The 21,920-nt window shown below is 43.2% G+C and overlaps 1 protein-coding gene across 4 annotated transcripts in view; it reads right to left on the reverse strand.

Annotated features, from left to right (window-relative positions):
* Positions 1-218: 218 nt before the first annotated feature.
* tbc1d4 (TBC1 domain family, member 4) overlaps positions 219-21,920 on the reverse strand; it is a 28,151-nt gene continuing 6,449 nt past the window's right edge. Inside the window, exons 3-23 of one of the 4 annotated variants that reach the window (XM_054614786.1) lie at positions 21,628-21,853; positions 20,790-21,034; positions 19,341-19,430; positions 18,795-18,899; positions 18,523-18,655; positions 18,307-18,398; positions 18,039-18,149; positions 17,267-17,389; positions 15,958-16,017; positions 13,107-13,327; positions 12,513-12,665; positions 10,610-10,767; positions 9,960-10,172; positions 8,048-8,209; positions 7,770-7,928; positions 7,558-7,658; positions 7,292-7,435; positions 5,796-5,955; positions 5,478-5,647; positions 3,659-3,835; positions 219-2,979 (exon numbers count right to left, since the gene is read on the reverse strand). In XM_054614786.1, coding sequence (XP_054470761.1) covers positions 2,749-2,979; positions 3,659-3,835; positions 5,478-5,647; positions 5,796-5,955; positions 7,292-7,435; positions 7,558-7,658; positions 7,770-7,928; positions 8,048-8,209; positions 9,960-10,172; positions 10,610-10,767; positions 12,513-12,665; positions 13,107-13,327; positions 15,958-16,017; positions 17,267-17,389; positions 18,039-18,149; positions 18,307-18,398; positions 18,523-18,655; positions 18,795-18,899; positions 19,341-19,430; positions 20,790-21,034; positions 21,628-21,853 — 3,234 coding nt within the window. In that variant the 3' untranslated portion in view covers positions 219-2,748. The other 3 variants (XM_054614785.1, XM_054614787.1, XM_054614788.1) reach the window with 3 other exon arrangements.

Below are 21,920 nucleotides of genomic sequence, written 5' to 3' on the forward strand. Positions count from 1 at the left end.
GCCGAAGGCGTTAACAAAAGTACAACTCTTGAAAATGTCTTTTTATAGACTCTCTAAAACTGTCGAAGCCTACCTTGGCCTTTTTACGCAATAATACCTCTACACGTGGATACCATTTCAGCTTGAGGCTATGTCCTACACTTGAAGTGCTACCTTGTAGCGCAGGAAAGGAACATGATTTCTTTATGAGAGCTTTTCTGAGCAGGGAAGACATTCAGGTATGAGTAGACAGAAAACAAGGCAAGGTGAAGTTTATTGAAGAATTCATGACAGTGTCTTTGTTTTTTGAAGAGCCCTCGGTCGACAACAATCCATCTATTATTAAGTCAAAGTCTTTCCTTACAAAACAGCGTTACAAGCACTATTTAGTAGTCAGGACTCGGAGCACCTGAAGTACAATAAACACCCTTTGCTAACCACATTGGATATTGACAAAATGGTCACATACCTCCGATCAATGGAGATTAAAGGCCATCATTTATTTTTTGGCACAAAGGAATACAATGAGTAAACAAGACGGCCAACTGTTCTTTTTTTTCAAGTTTTTGATGACAATATTTAGTATACCGTCAAGCTCTTGTCATAATACAAACCAGAAGAAAGCTGCAAAGGTGTAGTGAAAAAAAGTGTAAATATACATATTCATAATGCAACACAGCATTTTGGATGAAATCATTCATTTTTCATTAGTTCATTTTTCTTTGAAAAGCAACCACATCTTTGGTTCAAAGGTCAATCTATATAATGCACAAACACTGTAAGAGCAAAACACCAGCAAAGGATTCGTGTAAGGCCGTGTCCTACGCATCATTTCGCAGAGTTCAAAATGAGTTGTTTGACCGTGAAGAGGCGACTATTTCACCGCGACAGGGAACATTAGGGAGAATTTATCTTCGTCACAACGTTTTCTGTAAGTAACTGTAGCTCCTTTAACTCTGCATCAAAAGTATAGGCAAGTGCTCTGGGTGCATTAAATCACACAGGATTGCTAAAGACAAATGTATCACATTGTCAAAGGTTACGCCTGTTTATGGATAAAGTTTGAGAATAAAAACTCTACACGGACACTAAAATGCGTCACCACAACATGTCACCCAGGGCAGGAAGACTGAAAGACACCGCTGGTAAGTGCTTTTCCTGTGATAAGACATCACCTTGGTATTAATGTAAGGGTGTTTTTATATGGAAGCAGAGTGAAACCCAGGCCTGTTTTGCTTTCAATCAGAACCGGTGATGGTGAGTCAGACATGGAGGTGGGATGAAAACTAAACTGAGGAGGGAGGCAGTGACGGGGCTTTGAACTCTTCTGAACCGTCTGCCCATGCAGTCAGACAGTTCACCGCGCAGCTTGTTTGCATGCGAGTGTGTGTGTGTGTGTGTGTGTGTGTGTGTGTGTCTGTGTGTGCGCGCATGTACTGTATACATTACTCAGCATCGGGAGGGACTCGACCACACTCAAAAAAGGGAACTGAATTTATGTTCCTCGTTTCCTTTGCGGTCTCTCTACTCACCTAAACACTTGAGCTTCACTGCAAACATGAAATTGGCTGTGTGACCAAAAAGCAAAGGCAACTGCAAATTGAGCCAATCAACTATCTGCTTGATGTCCCACCTTTAAGAACTACAGGAAGAGAGAGGGCGTTGACAGTTTTGTGAAACTTTGGGGGTGACAAAAACAAAAAAATGTCATCCAGACTTTTAGAACATAAGCATGTGTGATGTTAATTCAGATCACTCCTCCACCTCAGTCTGTTTTTACTTTGCCTTCTTTCTTGGGAGCGTGAACCTCCGGACTCGGCGTCTGAACAGCAGCGCTTAAACGAGGCGACACCGCGGTCATCATACAGGAAACCGAGAAGGCAGACGAACTGACATCCTGCCCTAGAGATTTAGAAAAAAAACGTTCCTCCTCGCAAGTGCACGTATTAAAAGGTCTCTCACGTGAAGGCAGTGGTGCAGTGCTGAGCGACTAGCGCCCAGATACACATATGTGTCTGCTGGAAGTTAAAAAAGCCTAATATGGCGAAAAACATGCACTCAGGTGTCTCTGTACAACAACTAACGATCTTTGGAGGGAAATTACCTTCACAAGGAAATGACAAAGCACTCTGAGGCAGGGTTTCCATCACAGACACAAGTTCAAAAACAATGGGGCATCAACTCCAGAGTCACACAAACACACACACACGCATGCACACACACACACAAACACACACACACACTCTGGTAATGGCTATAAGCTGAACCTGAGGTCCAAAGGACTGTTTGCCAACAGGCAACTTTTTTTAACTGCTTTTGTGGTGCTACAGAGACTTGTAGCAAATACATAAAGCAGTCTCTCAAAAGGATTTGCTGAGGCAGACACATTGTGTGTCAAACTAGAAAATCCCCCCCCTGATTTCTAAAAAAAGATCTCAATAGGGAGGATGTTGCGCATCTTGATCTCACCTTTCAAACTGGCAGTGAAACTGACGAGAAGGAGAGGCAGCTTTTGACGCACCGATTGGAACAGTCTGTCGCCAATACGACGGAACCATCCTCCCACTGCTCTATTCTGACGAACACCACGTAGATGTTTCCCATACAAAGTCCACACGTCACACACTTACAAACCCTGACACTCGAGGCAGCTGTACAACAATAGTTGTGGAGCTCGGCAGCCTCCTCGCTGAAGCAGTGTCAGCTTGTTCACCTCAGTCTCTGCTTGTATGTCCCCCCCACCCACCACCCCCACACCCTGGGTTGCCATCAGGGTTTCTTGGCTACGGTTTTGGCTTTCACGTTGGGTCCCGTTTTGATCTGGGTCATCTCCACATCTGTCAGGGCGTCGGGGGGAAGGCACGAGCGCATGCGTTCGATGGTCTTCTGGTGAGCTACCCTCTCCTGCTCCAGAGAGCGAATCATGTGCTTCATTTTGCTCTCCCGAGACAGGAAGTTCTCCACGCTCGTCTCCAGCGTCTGGATCTTCTGCCGCGCAGCCTGGAAAACAGAGATGTTGTGCCTCAGTGAGTACAAAGACAGAGGCAACAACAGTAAACAACAATCACAGAAGCTATGGATTCTCAGAACTCCGCTAGAGGTCAGCAGCAGTGCGACTTTGAGCCAGAACCATCAGATATATGACATGATTGTAGTTCATACGGAATCCAGGCTTGGCAATAATACACATGTGAAGTATTGTAATAAGAGGCCACTATGTTTTCTTTGTAACATCAGATGTAAGAGAAGCTTAATACCTATTTGACCCTCATTAATGTGAGGAACATCAGGTGTGACTTCACAGATTCACAAAGAACTTATCAAAATGTCAAGCGCATTCGGAGCACATATAGTGTTTAATCTCTTTGTCTTGCTGTCATTTTCACTGAATTTTTAACTTGTGTTTTAGTGCCATCTATGGGCGGTCTCAGGCATTATCAGTGGCATCATTGTATCCCTGTAAACAAATAAGACCGAGCGGTTCAATCCACCTAAAAGAAGGACTAATAAATGGACTAATACCTTAAATATCTCCCATAATTACACATCAATTCCCTCAATGTACAATCATCAATATAATACAAATCTTAAAAAATGATTAGCCCAAGCATTTGCTGTTGTTTCCTAAAAATCATACCCACTGATGTGGATAGAAGTTGGGGGTCCTTCTCTTCCTTACCTGTAGTTTCTCCAGCAGGTCCATGTTCTGCTTCTTCAGCTGCACATTGGCCTTTTCTAGTTTATCGAGCCGGTCGGAGTCATCGGGCAGCGGCCCGGCTTCCAACATCTCATCCTGCAGGACGTGGTACTCCACCTCGTACGCGTGCAGCTGCTTGGAAATGTCCATTTCCATTACCTGGAAAACAAAGGTTTACACAAGTCATCAGTAAATCAATACCGTAACAAAAAGTAACTGGAAGGACCAGCAAAATGAGTCTGTATAGAGAGGTTAAAGGGTGAGTCAGATATTTGAAAGCTTTACATCTTCAGTAGAAACAAATAGGCTTGGGGTTGAGAGCCACACACTCTGTCTGGAGAAGATGGGACGTAGTGAGAGATGGATGAACATGTTGTTGGTTTCGGTGTTTTCATGGGATTTGTTGACAAAATAAAAATATACAATACCGCCAACCTTATCCTCGACTGTTTATCTGCTGCATAATAATGGAACAGTTTATTCCCAGTCCAATCCAATAAAAGTGACAACTAAAAGTAAACTATTGTGATAATACTTTTTTTTTGTGACTTTGGATAAACACATACAGCAGTACTTTGGCCAGGAGGTACTGTAACAGAGAACATGTATCCCTGACTAAGAATCTACATAGTCGTATCAGATTCCTCAATGATTCTCCTCTACTTAAAGGGACAGTTCACCCATAAATACATACTGCTCCTCCTACCTGTGGTGCTATTCAATATGCTAATCAATCTAGATTGTTTTGGGGGACCAGCTGTAGAGATGTTCCTCATTTAAAAAACTAAACACTAATGTCCAGAAAGGTACTCAAGATAATTCACAGACCATGTATTGAGCAGTTTCATGGATGGGTTGAAAGAAAATATGTCTGTGGCTCAAGATTTCTGGAAAGAGGCACTGCTGTCGAGTTTTTTAAATTATTAATAGTATTTTTTTGGTACTTTGAGCACCACAAGGTCAGTGCCATGTAGTCATATTGTATTGTAGAGAAGGCAGATATCACTAATTTATCCAACACTAGGCAACTAACAGCAAAACTATCTAGACTGATAAATAGAACTACAGGAATGAGGATGGATGCGTATTTTGGGGTATATGGGGTGCACTCTCTCTTGAAGTTATAAGTATCTATAGAAAAACAGTAAAAACAACAAAAGGATTGTCAGAGATACTTGTGACTATTATTTAGATGTTGTTTGAGAATAATGGACAGCCTGTTTGTTGTGTGTGTGTGTGTGTGTGTGTGTTGTGTGTGTGTGTGTGTGTGTGTGTGTCTGTAGTTAGGTTCAGTCCATATTAATCACACGGAGCGGAGATCAACAGATACAGAGAACACACCTGAGCACGCTTCCCCCAGCTGCTTTTAGAGAATCTTTCATAACTAAAATATATCGCCCTCTGATAAAGTTCATTCTTGTGGGAGTGCTCTGATGAATAAACGTGTTCTTTGATTTTGATTCATGTTGTTAACCCCATTTTCCCGTCACTGCAGCAATTCGACTGTGAGGTCGGCAGTGGAATCAGGCTTGCTGTATCGAATCATTGAGTAGTCGACTACTTGGTGTCCCCACTTGTAAATACACATTGATCCAAAATACTTTTGCTAAAGTTTTCTTTGCAGCAAACCGAAAATAAAAAACGCACTTTTCTATTTGTATTTTTGATTTGTCTCATTGAGACGGTGCCTTGTATTGTAGATATTTAACAACGTGACGCCTGTAAACACAACACAAGTATCAAGAACATGTCGGCCTACTGTACCACTACAGTATACTATTTCAACCCTTTCACTCTGTACCTTGGCAATGGTCTGCTCCATCTGGGTCTGAGTGAGGGCGGGAATTGTAGTTTTCAGATAGTCCACGATGCTCTCGAAGCTGTCACACTCCACTATCTCCCCCTCATGGCTGCCCAGCAGACAGAGAGCCACTTTGAAGATCACCCCGGTCCCTTCCACAAATACAAAATCTGAAAAAATAACAAAAACAACACACAAGCACCGCAATTAAAACACCAAACGTTTAACACACTTTTCCTTTAAGCTGCAATTATCATAGGGCTAGATGAGGATCTGTGTGTGAGCGAAACACAGTGAGCCACTAATCTAAGAATATACCAAAGACGCGGGACACGAAGTTGAGCGGGAACTGTGAGGCGAAGAGCGTGAGGAACCACGGCGCCGCGTAGAGGCTCGGGCTGATCTCGTGCTCCTCCAAGTGATTGTACAGGTCGCGGTGGTAGTCGTGCAACAGTCTGGAGAGCTGGTACATCTGAACCTGGGAGGACACACAGAGACACAGGTGTGCACGGACATGAACATACACACACACGTTCAGACATACGACCAAAGCACAGAATAAACTGGAATATCTGGATCTGTAGGGAACAGAGCGGTCTGATAATTATTAGCTCGCAGAGGATCGTTCACCCTCGCTGGGAGCTCCTTAAACATTACCAGTGTTGTTTTAAAGGCTTGCTCAGACACGCATCAAGGCTGATACTTGAGGGGCTGTGCTAACTCTCCAACAATGTTTTACAGTGATCCTTTGTGCTGCAGTGAAATGCGTAGACACCAGAAAAGAGAAGCAGAAGTTAGCCCCAGCTAAAATTAGACTGTTATCAGTCTTACAATTTCCTGACAGTTACACATAGAACAAGTCATTCTTTTACCTTCTTGTGCTGAGCCGCTGCACGGAGAAAAACAAATTCCTCCTTTCTTTGCAACCTCTGGATTTAGTCCTCAAGAGAGCAGATATGCAGTGTGGAGAGGAACTACTCGGCTAAATGATTACCTGTTATGGATTAAACATTACCACGCCTGTCGGTGCTTTCAGCCCCGGAGAGGTCAGCTGATGTTTAACAGAAGCTAACAGAGCAGGCATGCAGGTGTGGTTTGAATAAGAGGTGGAGACACTCGCTACTGTTTGCTAACTAAGAACCCACACAAGTTCCTTTTACAGCAGGCAGATGACAGCTAACAAGTTAATGTTTAGGTACGGTGTGCTTGCCACTCCCATGCTGTTTCTAATAGGTCAGTGGTGTATGTATGTTATAACATTTCAATTTAAAGCCAAAGTGTGGAGTTTTTATGTGATTATAGCTCTTTTATTATAACCAAAATAAAATACTCAAATTATTGTGAGCCCAAGTTATAATTAAGAGAAAAATAAGAAATTCCTGGTTCTGATTTAGTTACCATGCACAGGAGCTAGATTCTCATGATGTCATGAGATCAAGTGAGAATCGTGGTTTTGCATATCCTACGAAAATCCGTATTGTCAGGGGTCAAGTAATGCGTTTGTGTCTGGACCAATCACTGTCCTGTGTGGAGCTTCATTAAGAGTTTGACTGACAGATGGTTCATCTAATCACCTGCAATGTACTGTGCCAGTCCTTTTCCAAACTGTTTCCAAATACCTCAGGTGGCTCTGTGTAACAAACTATCTGTCAGGTCAGGTTAGTTATTTGGCTCTAATTTGACCTTTTTGAATTAAATGTTGGTGCAGCAAGTATTCACTTCTGAAGACTCCATAGCTAAAAATGTTATCAAATACCATCGTGATCCCTCATGTTCTAACAGTCTAGTGGACCAGCCGTCCATTGTGTACTGACCTGCAGAGAGACCATGTCGGGTCTGAACTGCTGCCTGATGCCGAGGTCGTACATGAGGAACTTCAGCATGTCAAAGGCCTGTTCCTCGCTCATGTGCAGCAGCAGCACTCCGGCCAAGAAGCTGATGCCCTGGCAGTAGCCGACCTGTGTGGCACACCAAAAAGAAAAGAACACAAAACATGTACTACTAGTATCATAATAATATTCACCACACTGTGGCAGAAAAAAAAAAAAAAAAAAAAAAAGGATTACGGTACAGTGTTTACCTCTGTATCCAGCAGAGAATAGGCTTTCAGGAGGTTGTAGAGTGAGAGCTGCCCTGCGCCCAGCTGGGCTGAGAAGTACTGGTGGGTGGGAAAGGTCCGGCCTGAGCAGGGTGGACAGAGATAACATTTAAACATTTACAAAAATAGTTTCTCTGTGCTTCCAACATATCTCAAGAGGAAGGAGGACCCCTTTTTTACAACCGTGTGCCCACCTAGATCCACCAGAATAGAGTGCTGCTGCGCGGTGAGCTGCTTCAGCAGGTCTTGGTAGGGGGTGTCTGGGGCTTGCTGGCGCTGGGGCATCCTGTGACACAGCCGGTGCTGATGGGAAAGGAGCTGCCAGACCTCCCCGCGCCTGCTCTTAGGAACACCTGCACACAAACAACCGTGCTCATTCAATACCTCACACGTGCACTGCCGTGCGTTTACAAACACAAGAAAATATGCAAGCATGTCTTCACAACCGCTCTTAAAAACACACATCTCTCACCTTGGCGGAGAGCGTGATACATCTCCTCCTTATCCTGCGGGACTGTCGTTCTGCCCGGGGCCGTCAGTTTTCTCTCCCACAATGCCTGAGCTTCCTTGGAGCACTGGCCCACTTCCTCGTAGTTCAGCTTCATCTTGCGGATGTGCAGCTCATCCCTGCTCGCTGCAACACAAACAGCGTGACAAGAAAAAAGAAAGAGAGACAAAAGAACATTTTCAACATCATTCTTTTTAATGTATGAGTCTCTTGATCTCACCAGAAAATCTAGACCAAAGGTGCTCAAAAGGAGGGCTGTGCTTGTAAAACAGGTTGGTTAAAAGACAGCAGATTTTAGAGCAAGTGTGCATACAGTGGACTTGCGCGCTTTGTCACCAGTTGCCATTGAAAGCCTGTCGTCCAACAACAAAAGCCACAATACCCACATTAACAACAAAGATCCATTTATATTATGCTGAAGGCATGGAGAGGTTACATCAAGGTAATGTGATAGAGGTACAACAGAAACACCATGAACGTATGACCGGCCCTGAACATGCAGACAAAAGAAGATGAATTGAAGGAATATAATAAACCAACACCCGAAATCATGCAAAACATCTGCCTTGATCCCAAGGGCTGCTGTTATATCGCTTACCTTCTATTGAAAAGGGTTATTCAGACCAGCATTGATGTCATGATAACAAACAAAGGGAAAGAGATGTGTTGGTATATAATAATATATAGTATAGTATAGTATAATATAATATGATATGGTTTAATCAAATAAAGTATAGTATAGTATAAGATAGTATGGAATAATCAAATATAGTATAGAATTGTTAAGTATGGTATAGTATAGTATAATATAGCATAATATAATATAGTATAATATAATATAGCTTAATCTAATATAGTATATTATAGTAGTATAATATAGTATAATCTAATACAGTTAACAGTAGTATTATATAATAAAACGAATCTAACTTAGTTATGTTTAGTAATATAATAGGCTTTAATGTTACATGCGGTTCTTTGTCCATTGTTTGAGCTAAACATGCATAACTCTGACACACATTATGGTCTTAGACTTTCTAGCACATTTACAATGTGGGGTTTACTTCACTTCACTGTGAAGATTAATTTCTGATAATGCAGTAGCTAATGAAGTGTCCCAAAAGGCCTCCACTTCCTCTTTTCCTCCCCATTCCTCCTCTTGTCCCTAACTTCCTGTTTAGAGACGAGTGCTTGTGAGAAAAAAAAAAAAAAAAAAAAAAAAAAGAGTGCTGAAAAAAATAATCTGGGATACACCATTAATAACTTGAGCCATTAGAGGGCAATATTTACAAATGCTATTTAAACTATTACTGTTGTTTTCTCCTCATACGTGCACTTTGACCTACTGAGCACTTGAGTGTGTTTGCAAATCTGCATGTGTTCATAACTGCGTGCATATGCAACACCCAAGCATTTTGCTCTAAATATAACCACTGCTCCATAATCTCCGACCGAGGTGGCGACATTCAACCTCTCAAAGTAAACAGAGACGACAGCGTGAGGAGGAGCCGACGCTGAGCCTTCTGTCCCCCGCCCATGCTCGTAAAGCTTCAGCGAGGAACAACAAGGCCACGGGTGTGAGCGCGTGTGGTGAGAGCTGAGTATAAAACTTTCATGATAGGGGAGGAAGTGGAAGATACCACAGTAATAAAAATCTTAACAATAAGACCCAGTGTTAGCCGGTTTCAACAAGAACAGCCTCGTGACAATTCAGAAATACCATCAGTGTCTGGAGAGAAACAAATATGCTTAAGATTCCTCATATGTTCTTTATATTTGGACATATTGTCCCTCATGTGATGTCCCCCATGTGACTAAAGAAAGGATTCGTCCTGGGGCGATTACCATAGAGTGCACGGTATTAAACACAACTCACCCTCCAGTCTCTGGTTCTCCTTTTCCATGCGCAGCAGCAGGATCTGCTGGTGGATGGCAGTCTTCCATAGGGCCCGGTGGTCTGCCCCGGTCCTCTTAGGCCTCTCCCCGGACAGGGGGTCGCCTGTCGGGTGCAGCAGACGCCCCAGAGGATCAAAACCTGAGCCTCCGCCGCGGGGAGAGAGAGGTAACAGCTCCCTGCCGTCAGAGTGGTCTGAAACACAACATCAAACAGAAATAAAAAATATATATTTTTAATGTCAACATATTTTATATGAATCTAATAACAGTGTGTGCTGTCCAAGTTTGTAAGGCTAGGACCTAGTTAAAGCCCCGGATCTGTAGATAATCTGCAAGCTATGTGTTTAAGCTCCCTTGAATAAAATAAGAACGGGCCATGAGAACAGGTAGGAGGATCACTTTCACAAGCTCCCTTATCAGTGTTTATCTAACAAGGACGGAGTGGGAAAATTCCCTCTTTCCTCTCAGCCCTTACTGCTTTCCCCATGGATGCATGCAATGTAAAAGTCAGAAGTTTCAGAATTTTCCACAGGAATCAACTGTCCTCATTTTCTATGCGCGTGTGGATTATTCAGAAGCGTATTCATTGTGCCCCGGCCGGGATTGCGTGGAGGGATTGTGTTACCGGACCTGGGTGCTGCATCGAGGCGGCCGGCTTGTTCATGGGCGAGGCGACCCTCAGGAAGATCTTCTGTCTCCAGGACACCCTGCGTGGGGTCGGAGGGAGGCCCCCGCTTACCGAGTCGCCGCTGCAGGTGGACAGGGTCCTCTTCCTGCCTTCCCCATTGCTACAAGAGAGGAGAGCAGCGTCACGGACGGCCGGCGAACGAGTCAGGTGTCACCTTACACCGACACTCTTTCAGCATCTTTTTACAAACGCAAGGGACACACTCTTTCAGCACACATGTCTAACCTTACACAAGCTTCCCATTAGCAAACTCTCTGAGCTGGTGAGAAATGGTTATGGTGAAGCTTAAAAATACTGATGGAGAAACATGCACCAGGTATTCACTGATTCCAAATGTCCATGTTACTATTAGGGCAGAAGGTAGTGTTGTTAGGTGAGATAGATGACAATCAGTCACACAGACAGCCACCGCTGAGGTGCATGCGTGGTTCGATGGTTTTCTGGAAAAAGACATCTGTTAGTGGAAAAGAAAACCCGGTTACTGAGCTGCTAAACAACTTCATGTTTGCCGTTTCACAGTTATTGGAGACATAATATCCGGGCCTTGAAAATCGCACCTGCCAACAACCAGACAATGAAGACAAAGGGAACGTTGTCTGTAGGGAACTCGGCAGGTTCTAAAAGTTCCATTTTTAACAGCGCCATTGCGTAACAACTAAATAAAAAATAAAAGTGGGTACTCGTACGTGGAAAATTCACATTTGAGCATAAAAGGTGGGTGAGATGAAACGCAGCATAATGCATAATGATGCACATTGCTATCACCTATTCTGCAGCACAACATGATTTGTACAATAGCAGCTAAATTAAAGAAAATGTCTATATCGTTTTGCAGGTTGGGTTGTTATGCTTAAATAACTAGTAAGGCTGCATTTGGCTAGATTTGATATGTATACTTTTGACATGATTGTCATAATGTAGCCGTCTGAAACATTACAGTCACTCAACATTACAGTTTTGTTATCTGTTGCGGGTCTCACAGCAGTTATGCACAGAAAATCCTTTTTATCAGTGCATTAGGCATTTCAGTTTATGAGCACCTGTGAACTTACGTGTTAAATTTGTATTATGTGACGTATTGTGTTTGTTGGGTTTTTGCTAATGGAAGTTCAGAGTGAATGGTAAATTTATACACCGAAGCTGTTGAATGGGAAAATTAAATCTCAAGAACTAATGAGATTTCATAAACGACGAGATCAAATTACAGTTTTCCTTCATTAAAGAACTAAGCTTTTCGTGTCATCGTCAGGGATCACTCGACTGCTACAGCAGTTAATAAGCTTGGTCAGCACGACGGGTGCTTGTCTCATCATGTGCACAGTAGAATAACAGGAAGTGACCTTTGTTGAGGCAAATGTCACCGGGACCATGAGTTTACTCTCACAGATGTTCTGCACACATCAGATTAAAATCCCTCACTTGACACATTACCTCTTATTACGTTTTCCTGAAACTAAAAGTAACCTGTGAATATGTTGGCGTATGCACATTTAAATAGTTAAGTGATAGTTAATGGTTTATTTATTTATTTATTTTTAAATCAGCATTTGCATTTTGCTGCGTTATTTACAAAAGCGCTCAGATTGTTGGAAAAACGGTGCTGTGTGGTTAATAAAGGCTGTAAATCAAGGTTAAATACAGTTTTACCATGCAAAAAAAAAAAAGGCTGAAATCCCTTTTGCTTTGGATAAAAAGTATGAAGATACAGGGACAGAAAAAGCTGGGTGTTAATAGGTTTGTACAGCCAACACGTATACACAGCTAATGCCATCCCAGCAAAGACCCCTTCGCCCCATGGACGTCTGGGTCTAAGTAGGGGGGGATTTTCTCTAAATGCCCCCTCACCTCTTGAGGCTCCCACTGTCTGCCAGGGAGCTCAGGGAGCCCAGTGAGCCCTGGTAAATGCTTTTCAGGAAAGTGGGGGCGGAGAAGGAGGAGGGGAGGCCGAAGGTGGACTCGCTCTCCGAGACGCTGCGCGTTCTCGAGATGGCAACGGGACTGGGTGAGCCAAACACGAAATGCCCACAAATACAAAAAAACAAACACGACAGAAAAGAATGAGAGCACAGAAACACGCTGAGGAACACATGGGGAGATCAAAACAGTGACAGGAAACTTGCGATGCTATTGTTCAGGGATAGTGGAGCTGGAGGTGGGGAGAGCGCTGCAAATAGATTACATTGTTTGAGTGAACATTCAAGGTTAACTCAATATTTAGTTAGCGTTAAACTAATTCAATTAAAAGCAAAAGGGTTTTGATTTTCTGGGCAAAAGTTAGAATTAGATATATAAAGTCAAACAGAACACGAAAGCTCGCTCCTGTAGAAGCATTTTAGCACAATTCACTCTGTGCAAAAAACATCCACTCCTGGAACATAACCAAGACATTTCTCCTACAGGTTCAAACCAGTGAAGCCGTGACGGACGGGTTTAAGTCACCTGCTCTGCAGCAGGTCGGGGTTGACAGACTGCTGTCTGCGCAGCGGAGCCTGTTTGCTCTGGCCGCCCGGCTGGCCCTCAAAGGAGATGCGTTTCTTCACGGGTGGATGGCTGAAGGTGTGGGCACGCCGGCGGAACTGCAGGCCGCCTTCCGGGTCGCCGCCGTCGTCGTCAGGGAAAGGAGGGGAGCCCGGAGGGGAGTGACCGGGGGATTCCTCATCCTGCTGAGGAGGACAGATTACCAGAGACAGAAAGATGTCAGGGCATAGGTGAAAATCTTTTACAGTCAAGGACATTTATGAGGTTTTCTAACTCTATGTTAAAGCACGGATGGTGTCTGACAGTACAGCTGGATGACAGGGTGAAACAATGACACAATGGTGCTTCCTCTAAGATATTCTGCATAGCTACGCAGCTCAATAACCTAGGTATAAACAGAAAAGGGTAATAATCACATTATATATCATATGAAGACAAAACACACATGGCTAGTAGCTCTATTCCATATAAAGCACCACCTAAATTACTCAAGTTACAGGCACTTACCTAGCCAGAGTAACGGCAGACTCCTTCCAGGTTTAACTCAACATTCAACACTCATGGACTCACGCCTGGCAGCACAACTCCCATGTCTATTGTATTCTAATGGACAACGTCTCGTGACTCACGGCATCCCACACTGATTGGTGGGGAGGACCTGAGTGGCTCAACTCCCCTAGAAAACCCTCCAATCTCCTACCTCCGTGCTCTCACAGACCTCCCTCTCTAAGATCTGACATGTCATGAGATACTCAGCAATATTTGTGCTGCTTCTCTCATAACACACAGAAAGTAAAAAATGCAGGATCTGACAGAGCTACTGTCACTCTCTTGAAGGTCGTTGCACTGCTAATCACGTTGCAGGTTGGAAAAGGTCGGTCTGTTGAACACGTGTAAATCACGCTCGTCTGACTAGCTTCAGATTTATTGAAAACCCTGATAAGATGAAGTGACTCAGCAGATCAGGCGCCGTGCTCTGTCCTATGACGGGGCGAAGGAAACGGGGGAAGTCAGGACCGGCATGGCTCAGCAGAAGCACAACTGGACATCCTGACTTGAATTTCCTGCTCGACATCGGCGTCCTGACACAATGCCCAAATCACAGGGCAAACAACACTCCTCTGTCCGTCAACTAATATCACGAAGAGGGGCGCAGGTGAGCCTTGAAAGTGAAGACGCCAGATTCTCCTTGCAGATACAGAATATGCACATAATTTTGCAGAGAACAACATACAACGTATCTGTTGGTCCTTATAAGAAGGGCTGTCTGTCTCATTGTGATTATAACTGAGTGAAGAGCCACAATTGGTTGATTTGGTGACAGTAATAGCAGCTTAATAAAATCCCAGCACATGGAGATGCCCCTCGAGGGCTGGTTTGAATAATATCCCTCACTTTGCCTTTCATATTTCCAGTAAATCTGACGTGATGACATTAGTGATGCAACAGGCATAGTCATATGCGGAGGGTCTATATTTAATATCTCTGTCAATAGGATGAGCACCACGCGTGTTAAGGTGAACTCCACCGATCTTACACATCAAAGTCTGTTTACAGGTCTTGTTGAGTTCTTCTTAAAATGTGAAAAAAGTGGTGTAAAGCTTTTTGTGGCTACAGAAAGGAGCTTTGTAAATTCTTATAAATTGTCTCGGGTGACGTCACTTGAGTCAGCATCGGTTGGGTCTAAAGACTACAAGTTTGAGAATGAAAAATAAAAATGAGAGGTGTTGAATTAGGCAGAAGTGTGTTCCCCAGACCTCTGTAGCCTGCACATCATCTCTGCCCGAAGCTGAGTTGTCAATCACAAGGTAGCCCCGCCTCCACTTTATGGTCTATTTGACTCTAAATGGACCATAATTTACTAAATAAACTTCATGCTGTATTGAAGAAGACTTGAAACTAGAGATTGAGACCATAAACACATGTTTGAAATGTTTACTGAGGTAATAAATCAAGTGAGAAGTAGAGTAATTTTCTCATAGACTTCTATACTATCTGACTTCTTTTTGAAAATAAAGGTGTCGCCCCCTGCTGGTCAGTAGAGAGAATGCACGTTTAAGACCCTTCCGCATTGGCTTCACTACTCAGAAAAGAAGGTTGCCTCCGCAAACCAAACAGGTTGCAATTTACATCCATGTTTGTCCAAAATGTCAGCACTTCATAATCTCCATCTCTATTATTGTGTTTGAAATTGTCATAATTAGCATATGATTTCATGAGTTATGGCAAAAAAAGTGTTTTTGTGAGGTCACAGTGACCTTGACCTTTGACCCCTAAATCCTATTCAGTTCTTCCTTGAGTCCAAATGGACGTCTTTGCAAAATTTTAATTCCCTACACTCATTCCTGAGATATCGCCTTCAGGAGAATGGGAGGGACGGATCCTTTGTCTTTTAACCACTGTGAGACCAACAACGTTCCAGGAGAGCAATGCTTAAATCGGTGGAGTAACGTCATCATGACTGATGGGGAGTCAAGGGGACTACATCGCACACTCGCTCCACATTCTGTACAGCAGTGACGCAGTGGAGCCCACAACCCCAAATGGTCCACTGACAGCTCTGTGAACTCGCTCCCTGTTGTGCAGCTGCGTGATGAGACTATGTGGGAATTATGCAGAATCATGTTCTCCACGTGAGAAAAGAACAGCTGGCCGCCATCAGTTACTGACACTGACAAAGTCAAAACCTATCATGAGGACACAGATGAAATATAACTTGCTTTTAAAAGCCACTGGGTGATAGGTGAGAATTCCCAGAATCCCTTGAGTGAAGTTCTGGGAATTCTCGTGTTAACCCCTCGAGGACACTTACCCTTTCAAAACTGCTGATGCTTCCCATGCTTCCCAAACGGCCCCGCATCCGACTGGCACCCTGGGGACAGAGGTGATTACACGATATAAAACAAGTTCTGAAAGAACAAATACATGAATGAAAACATGTTATTATCCATTTTCAAAAGTGTACATATTTGCTCGTGACAGAACATACAGTTGGTATCGTCAATAAAATAGTAAAACATTGACTCATCAGAAAATTGTAAAGAACTAACATTTCCTGACTTAATAACATTAAAATGTCACTGCTGAGCTAAGTCTCTGAGACAATAACAGATGGCAGCAGAGGTCTCAGATTGCCTGGATCCCTCTACTAAGGAATTATTCTGCTGTCTCACTGGCATATATGGGTCGATCTAAATCCCCTGGATGACAATGACACAGAAACACCAACCAATACAAAGAAAGAGAGACACATAAAAGGTAGACAGCACAGTGGCTAGGTTCTGTCTGGGGCAGGGAATTAAGATATAGAGATTAAATTTAGAGAAGACAGGACTAGAATTACTGCCTCGGAGTTGTATGTTTTTGACAACCAGTGAAGTCACAGTTTACATCCAAGTCCTTCACTTCATCATTTTATCCTGTTTGACATTTGTGTGAAGTTGTCATAATTAGCATATGAAATCTTGGGCTAAGGCCAAAATATGTTTTGTGAATTCAAAGTGACCTTTGACCTACAAATTCTGAGCAGTTCATCCTTCAGTCTGGCCATTAGAAAGAATGCAAGTTTTAGACACTTCAGTATTGGCTTCACTCGTCAGAACAGGAGGTTGCCGCCTGAATGAGACGGACGGAGGGACGGAAACCCAAAACCAGAACGCCTCAGGCCAGGGCTATTGCCGTTGAGGAGGCATAACAAAAAGGGTAGATAAAATAACAGCAGTACATTGAATTAAAGTGGCCCTATTATGCTTTTCCACGTTTTCCCTCTTCTTTAGTGTGTTATATATTTTTTTGTATATGTAAAAGGTCCGTAGAGTGTAAAACCTGAAGTCCACGCCTAAAAGGAGTTACCCTCCCCCTCAGAATCACTGCTCCTGAGCTGCCTGAAACGGCTCCATTGAATTCTCTCCTTCACTTCTGTAACGTTATCAGGTCATAATGTGACGGAAGTCAACTAAAACAAGGCGGATTATGAGCATTAACACATGTAAACATGTTGTAACTGTAACTTGAGATAAAAATATACACCCGGAAAATAGATAATAGGGCCTTTTTAAGATAAATGCAGGGGCTGAAAAGAAAATGTGTCATAAAAAGAAAGACCCTCTCCTGTGACCCACCCTTGCAAAGATGTTCTCCAGGGAGCTGGTGAGCGAGGTGCGAGCTTTATTCTTGAGGATGTCGAGTTTGAAGCGACTGCTGGTGGCCGTGCCGTCTCCTGCCGACGAGCTGTTGGCTGCATTCTGGGCAGAGGAAAGAGAAATAATCACAGAAATAAAATTAGAAAACGAGACAGCCTACAGCAGACAGACTCTGTGAGCATACAGTTAGTAAACCTCAGGGCCGTTAATAACACTGGGTCTGTTGTTGGTGTTCTGTCATTTGAATGGTTCTATTTAACATACAGGCCCTCAGGCTACATCAGGCTAAAGTAATAATCCAGTACCCTTTCATACTTCAAAGGCATGCTTTCCCCACAGAAACTTATTGAATATAACAGCCAGTCAATTGATAACCAGCTTACGTCTTTGGATAAACATTATACTGTGATGACCTTAACCTTTAAGATGGAAGCAAAGAGTTGAAAAGCTGAACCTTTGGCATCAAAAGCAGCCATCTAAAGTATCCTAACACATTCTATGCAACCTTACAATCACTCAGAGAAAAGTTGCTTCACCAATAGAAAAAAAAAAATCAATAATTTTCTTAAACCATTAAGGCTGAAATGGACTTTCTCAAATTCAAAAGATGTTAAAGGCCCTTGGAAAATATTTAGGCATTCGCACTACTAAATTTGATGTTGGGTTTTAGCTCTCTAGCAAAGTTAAAGATATCAGATCTATAACTGACTATGATTTTTTTTTCAGTCTCTCACAGGGTTGAGGTAAGTACCTGCAGGGGATCTCCGATGTGAAGATGGGACTTCTGTTTGGTTCCACAGAGCTGCCTCAGATGGAGAACCACCAGCTCGTTCTCCTCTTGGTCCGACCCGGGCTTCAGTCTCTGCAGACATGGATGCACAAACACTCAAAACACAAGATGGAAAAAAACACTGCTTTGAAGCAGATGCAAAAACAACAAAGATTGTATCTAGAATTCCATCACAAAAACTGTCAATCACACATTTTTCAAACAATAAAGCGTGCATAGTTAACCTTACCTGAACTCTCTCAAAAATCTCAGCCTGCTCGTTGTCAGTCAGCTTGGAGAGATATTTTTGGATGGCTAGCTTTGCTCTGGGTGGGTAGAGACCTGGATACAGAAAAGGAACTGACAATTAGAGCCCTTTCATGTTGCGTGAACTCGGAGAAACCGACCACGAATCAACACATTCATGAGTCAAGCCGGAGGGAGTGAGTGAGTTCACGTGGCTCACCTTCAATCCGCTCGCAGAGCTTGTGCAGGTCGTGCATGGGGCAGGCTTCGCACAGCTGGATCTGGGTCTTGTTGCTCTGTAAGGCCGCTGCTGTCGTGAAGGCCTGCTTCAGGGTCATCATCACCTCATCCACCTGACGCACGAGGTAAAAGGTGATTACGAGACAAGCACACACACACACACACACAAAGACACGAGCAAAGAGAGCAGGGTTTAAAAATACACGTATGGGGTTAAGAGCGAAAACTGAGTTCAGGTTTTGCGTGACTTACCAGGGACTCGCTGGCACACTGGAAAACGTAGCACACGTACTGACTGGGACCGGCCTCGGATTGATCGCGGCAGATGAATCCAAAATGGTCGGACTGCTTGACACCCTGCATCACATTCGAGACAAATAGGAAGCAAGAGTGAATCTCAGGCAATATAAATCATCAAGCTGCAGCTCAATAAAAAAGCTCATGTCACCAACACCATAATGCCTCTTTACAGCCTCCATTTCCATTTTCCATTAAATAAGTGAATTGACCACTTTGCTTACTCTAACCAAGGCATTAGTGTAATGCTGGATGTCTATTTAAAGAAACAGGATGGCACTGGGCAGTAAAAAAAAGAGCATATTTCTACATCACTAAGAAAGATTCCAGAATCATATGAAAAAAAGGCCTACTGTGCTGTAATGACAGTAATGCATTAATGCATTAGATATCCAGAAAAAATGCATTAAATTAGTCCACGCTTATCGTATTGCTAGGACTTCAGCAAGGACAGAAAAGAGAGGATTTCAGTGTTAATACGGCGAGTAAAAATAAACCAACCTGACAGCAGGATGAGATATCTTTGAAGTTCTTCTCCAGCACCACCGTTTTACTGTCCGGACTTATGAGATTAACTTCAAAACGCCCGACCTGCGAAACACAAAAGTATATTAGGGTCAGACAGATTCATGCGAGAACACACACAGATACATAAAAGAGTACGAACACAAAGCTGTTTGTATTTAAGGTAGAGATAATCTCAGTGTCAACTATTCTGAGACCCATTCAATGACATACATTAAAGCACACTCTCAAAATCGAGGTCACTAAATCTGAACCAACGATTTTTCCCACAATTGACTGCTATGTGGAGTATCATATTGAGCGTTGTGCTCTAGTTTTTAAAATTAGATTTGTGAGCAAATGGACATGGTGTGTGAGGAATGGCAGCTGGCTCCCTCCGCAGGCCGCATGCTTCTTGCAGCCTCACGTTTATGCAGGAGTAGCACTGCACTCACAAATTCTACCCAGGAGTTACAGCCTATTTAACCACAGCTGTAACACAGGGCAGATGTCAGTCGCTACATTATAACTGCCAGCCACGTGCACATAAAAATGATTTGCAGTAACAAGACGCTCCGAACTTCATGTAGAGAGGGTGTCAGTGCTAAAATGGCGTGAGTCGGGGAGGCTTTTGGGTTGGTAACAGATTTAGAGTTAAATGAAAACTAGAACCACATGTATTAGAATAACATGTATGCCTCCACCAACCAGTGAAGTTGCTGTTCACATCCAAAAAGCCATCCCTTCATCCTATTATACGTTTGTGTGAGATGGTCATATTTAGCATTTACATTTTTTAGTTGCGGTGTAAGATGTGTTTTGTGAGGTCACAGTGACCTTTGATCTCCAAAATCATTGCGGTAGAAGCCAAATTTGAAGAAATTTGCTCAAGGTGTACAGTGGGACAAACAGTAGGTCACAGTGACCTTGACCTTTGACCTCCAACTTCACCCTCAAGTACAACTGGACATTTAAGCCAAATTTGAAGAAAATACCTCAAAGTGTCCCTGAGTTCAGGAGAGTGGGACAGACGGACGGACAACCTGAAAACATAAATATCTCCATGCGCGCGGCACGGAGGCATAAATAACATCCTCCATCTCATTTAAAAAGGGAGTATATTTAATAATAACAATAAACCTAATGTACAGTGCAATTTTGGAGTTAATCAAAATAGTCTAAAATACGGCTCAGAACAAATGTCCATCTATACTGTAATTCAAATATAATAGACCCCTGGGTCCTGGTCAGGCACTCGGGTGCAAACTAAGCACTCAAAAAAGAAGCAGCTCTCCTTTAAGTTGAGTTCTTGCAGTTCCAGTTATCTGTACACAGAGATAAGAAACCCCCGAGCCGCTGCCCTCATTCTAAAACCAAGACGTCAGCACAAGAGCAGCACATCATCACTTCCCATGGAGGTCGATTGTATTGTTAAATGTCCTCTACCTGGAAGAGCATGGTGCGGTTCTTGTCCGAGTCAGAAGGCTGAACGTGGTTCGGTGCGCTCGAGTGTCTGCGGCGTGCAGGGCCAATGAGAACGCCTTCCCCAGGCTTCCTCTGCAGGCTCCCGGCCAGACTGCTGCAGCGCGTACGGAACTCCTGGGGCTCCTCAAACCCAGAGTCCTCCAGGATGCACTCGGGGAACGTTCCTCGCAGGCTGCTCTGACTGCCACTGTTAGACAGGCCTTTAACTGAAACACAAGCAGCAGACATACACAGGGCTGTTTATTTACATTTACAATACTTTAGTAGCTATTCTTATTGGTGCACAGGGCTGCCACCTGACCAATCAGACAAGTTTTTTTATCCAGGTTAACCAAATCATCATATTATGTTTTCAATACTTATATGCGATAATAAGAATAATACAATTATTATACATACTTACCAGCTCCACTCTGCAAACGAAGAACAATGCTGTTTCTTTATTTTGCATTACATCTTACCACATGAATGATAAACTGGTAAAGATGCTGACTTCTTGCCTAGAAAATGTATATTAATTGTGTTTGAAGTGTAATGAGTTAGATGTTAGAACTCAAAAAGGTATCGTCTATAAGCGCAACAGATTGTTTGAAGTAGTTTGCCTTTTGGTCCAGCAGAGGACTTTACTAAAATTCACTGTCTGCATGCCCTATTGACCTATCAGTAAACTAAGCTAACGAATAAAAATAGAGGAGGACACTACTTTGCAGATTTAGCTTTGACCTTTTGTTCTTACTTTAGTTGTGTGTGCACATTGATCATTTTGATAAACAGCTAATGATCGGCATGTTGCTCTCACCTCCTGTCATGTCCTCCACTCCTTCTGTGTACTCTATACTCTCATTCAGAGCAGTGGAGAGGGGGTCTCCCTCTCCCCCGATGAGGAACTCCACTGGGGCACTCTCTGTGGACCCTCGCTGGCCACTGAGCAGTCGCAAGCGCTTGCGCTCCACCTCATGCAGACGAAACTTGTCGATGCAGTCGTCGATCAGGGTGACTGGAGCCTTTTTGTGCTGAACTGTCACCTGGATTTTTTGTGGAAATTCGGATGCATTAATACAATTGCCTAAATCAAATGGAAAAACACTTCAT

Source organism: Anoplopoma fimbria, chromosome 16 (assembly GCF_027596085.1).
Source record: "Anoplopoma fimbria isolate UVic2021 breed Golden Eagle Sablefish chromosome 16, Afim_UVic_2022, whole genome shotgun sequence".
In the NCBI taxonomy this organism is placed as follows: Eukaryota; Metazoa; Chordata; class Actinopteri; order Perciformes; family Anoplopomatidae; genus Anoplopoma; species Anoplopoma fimbria.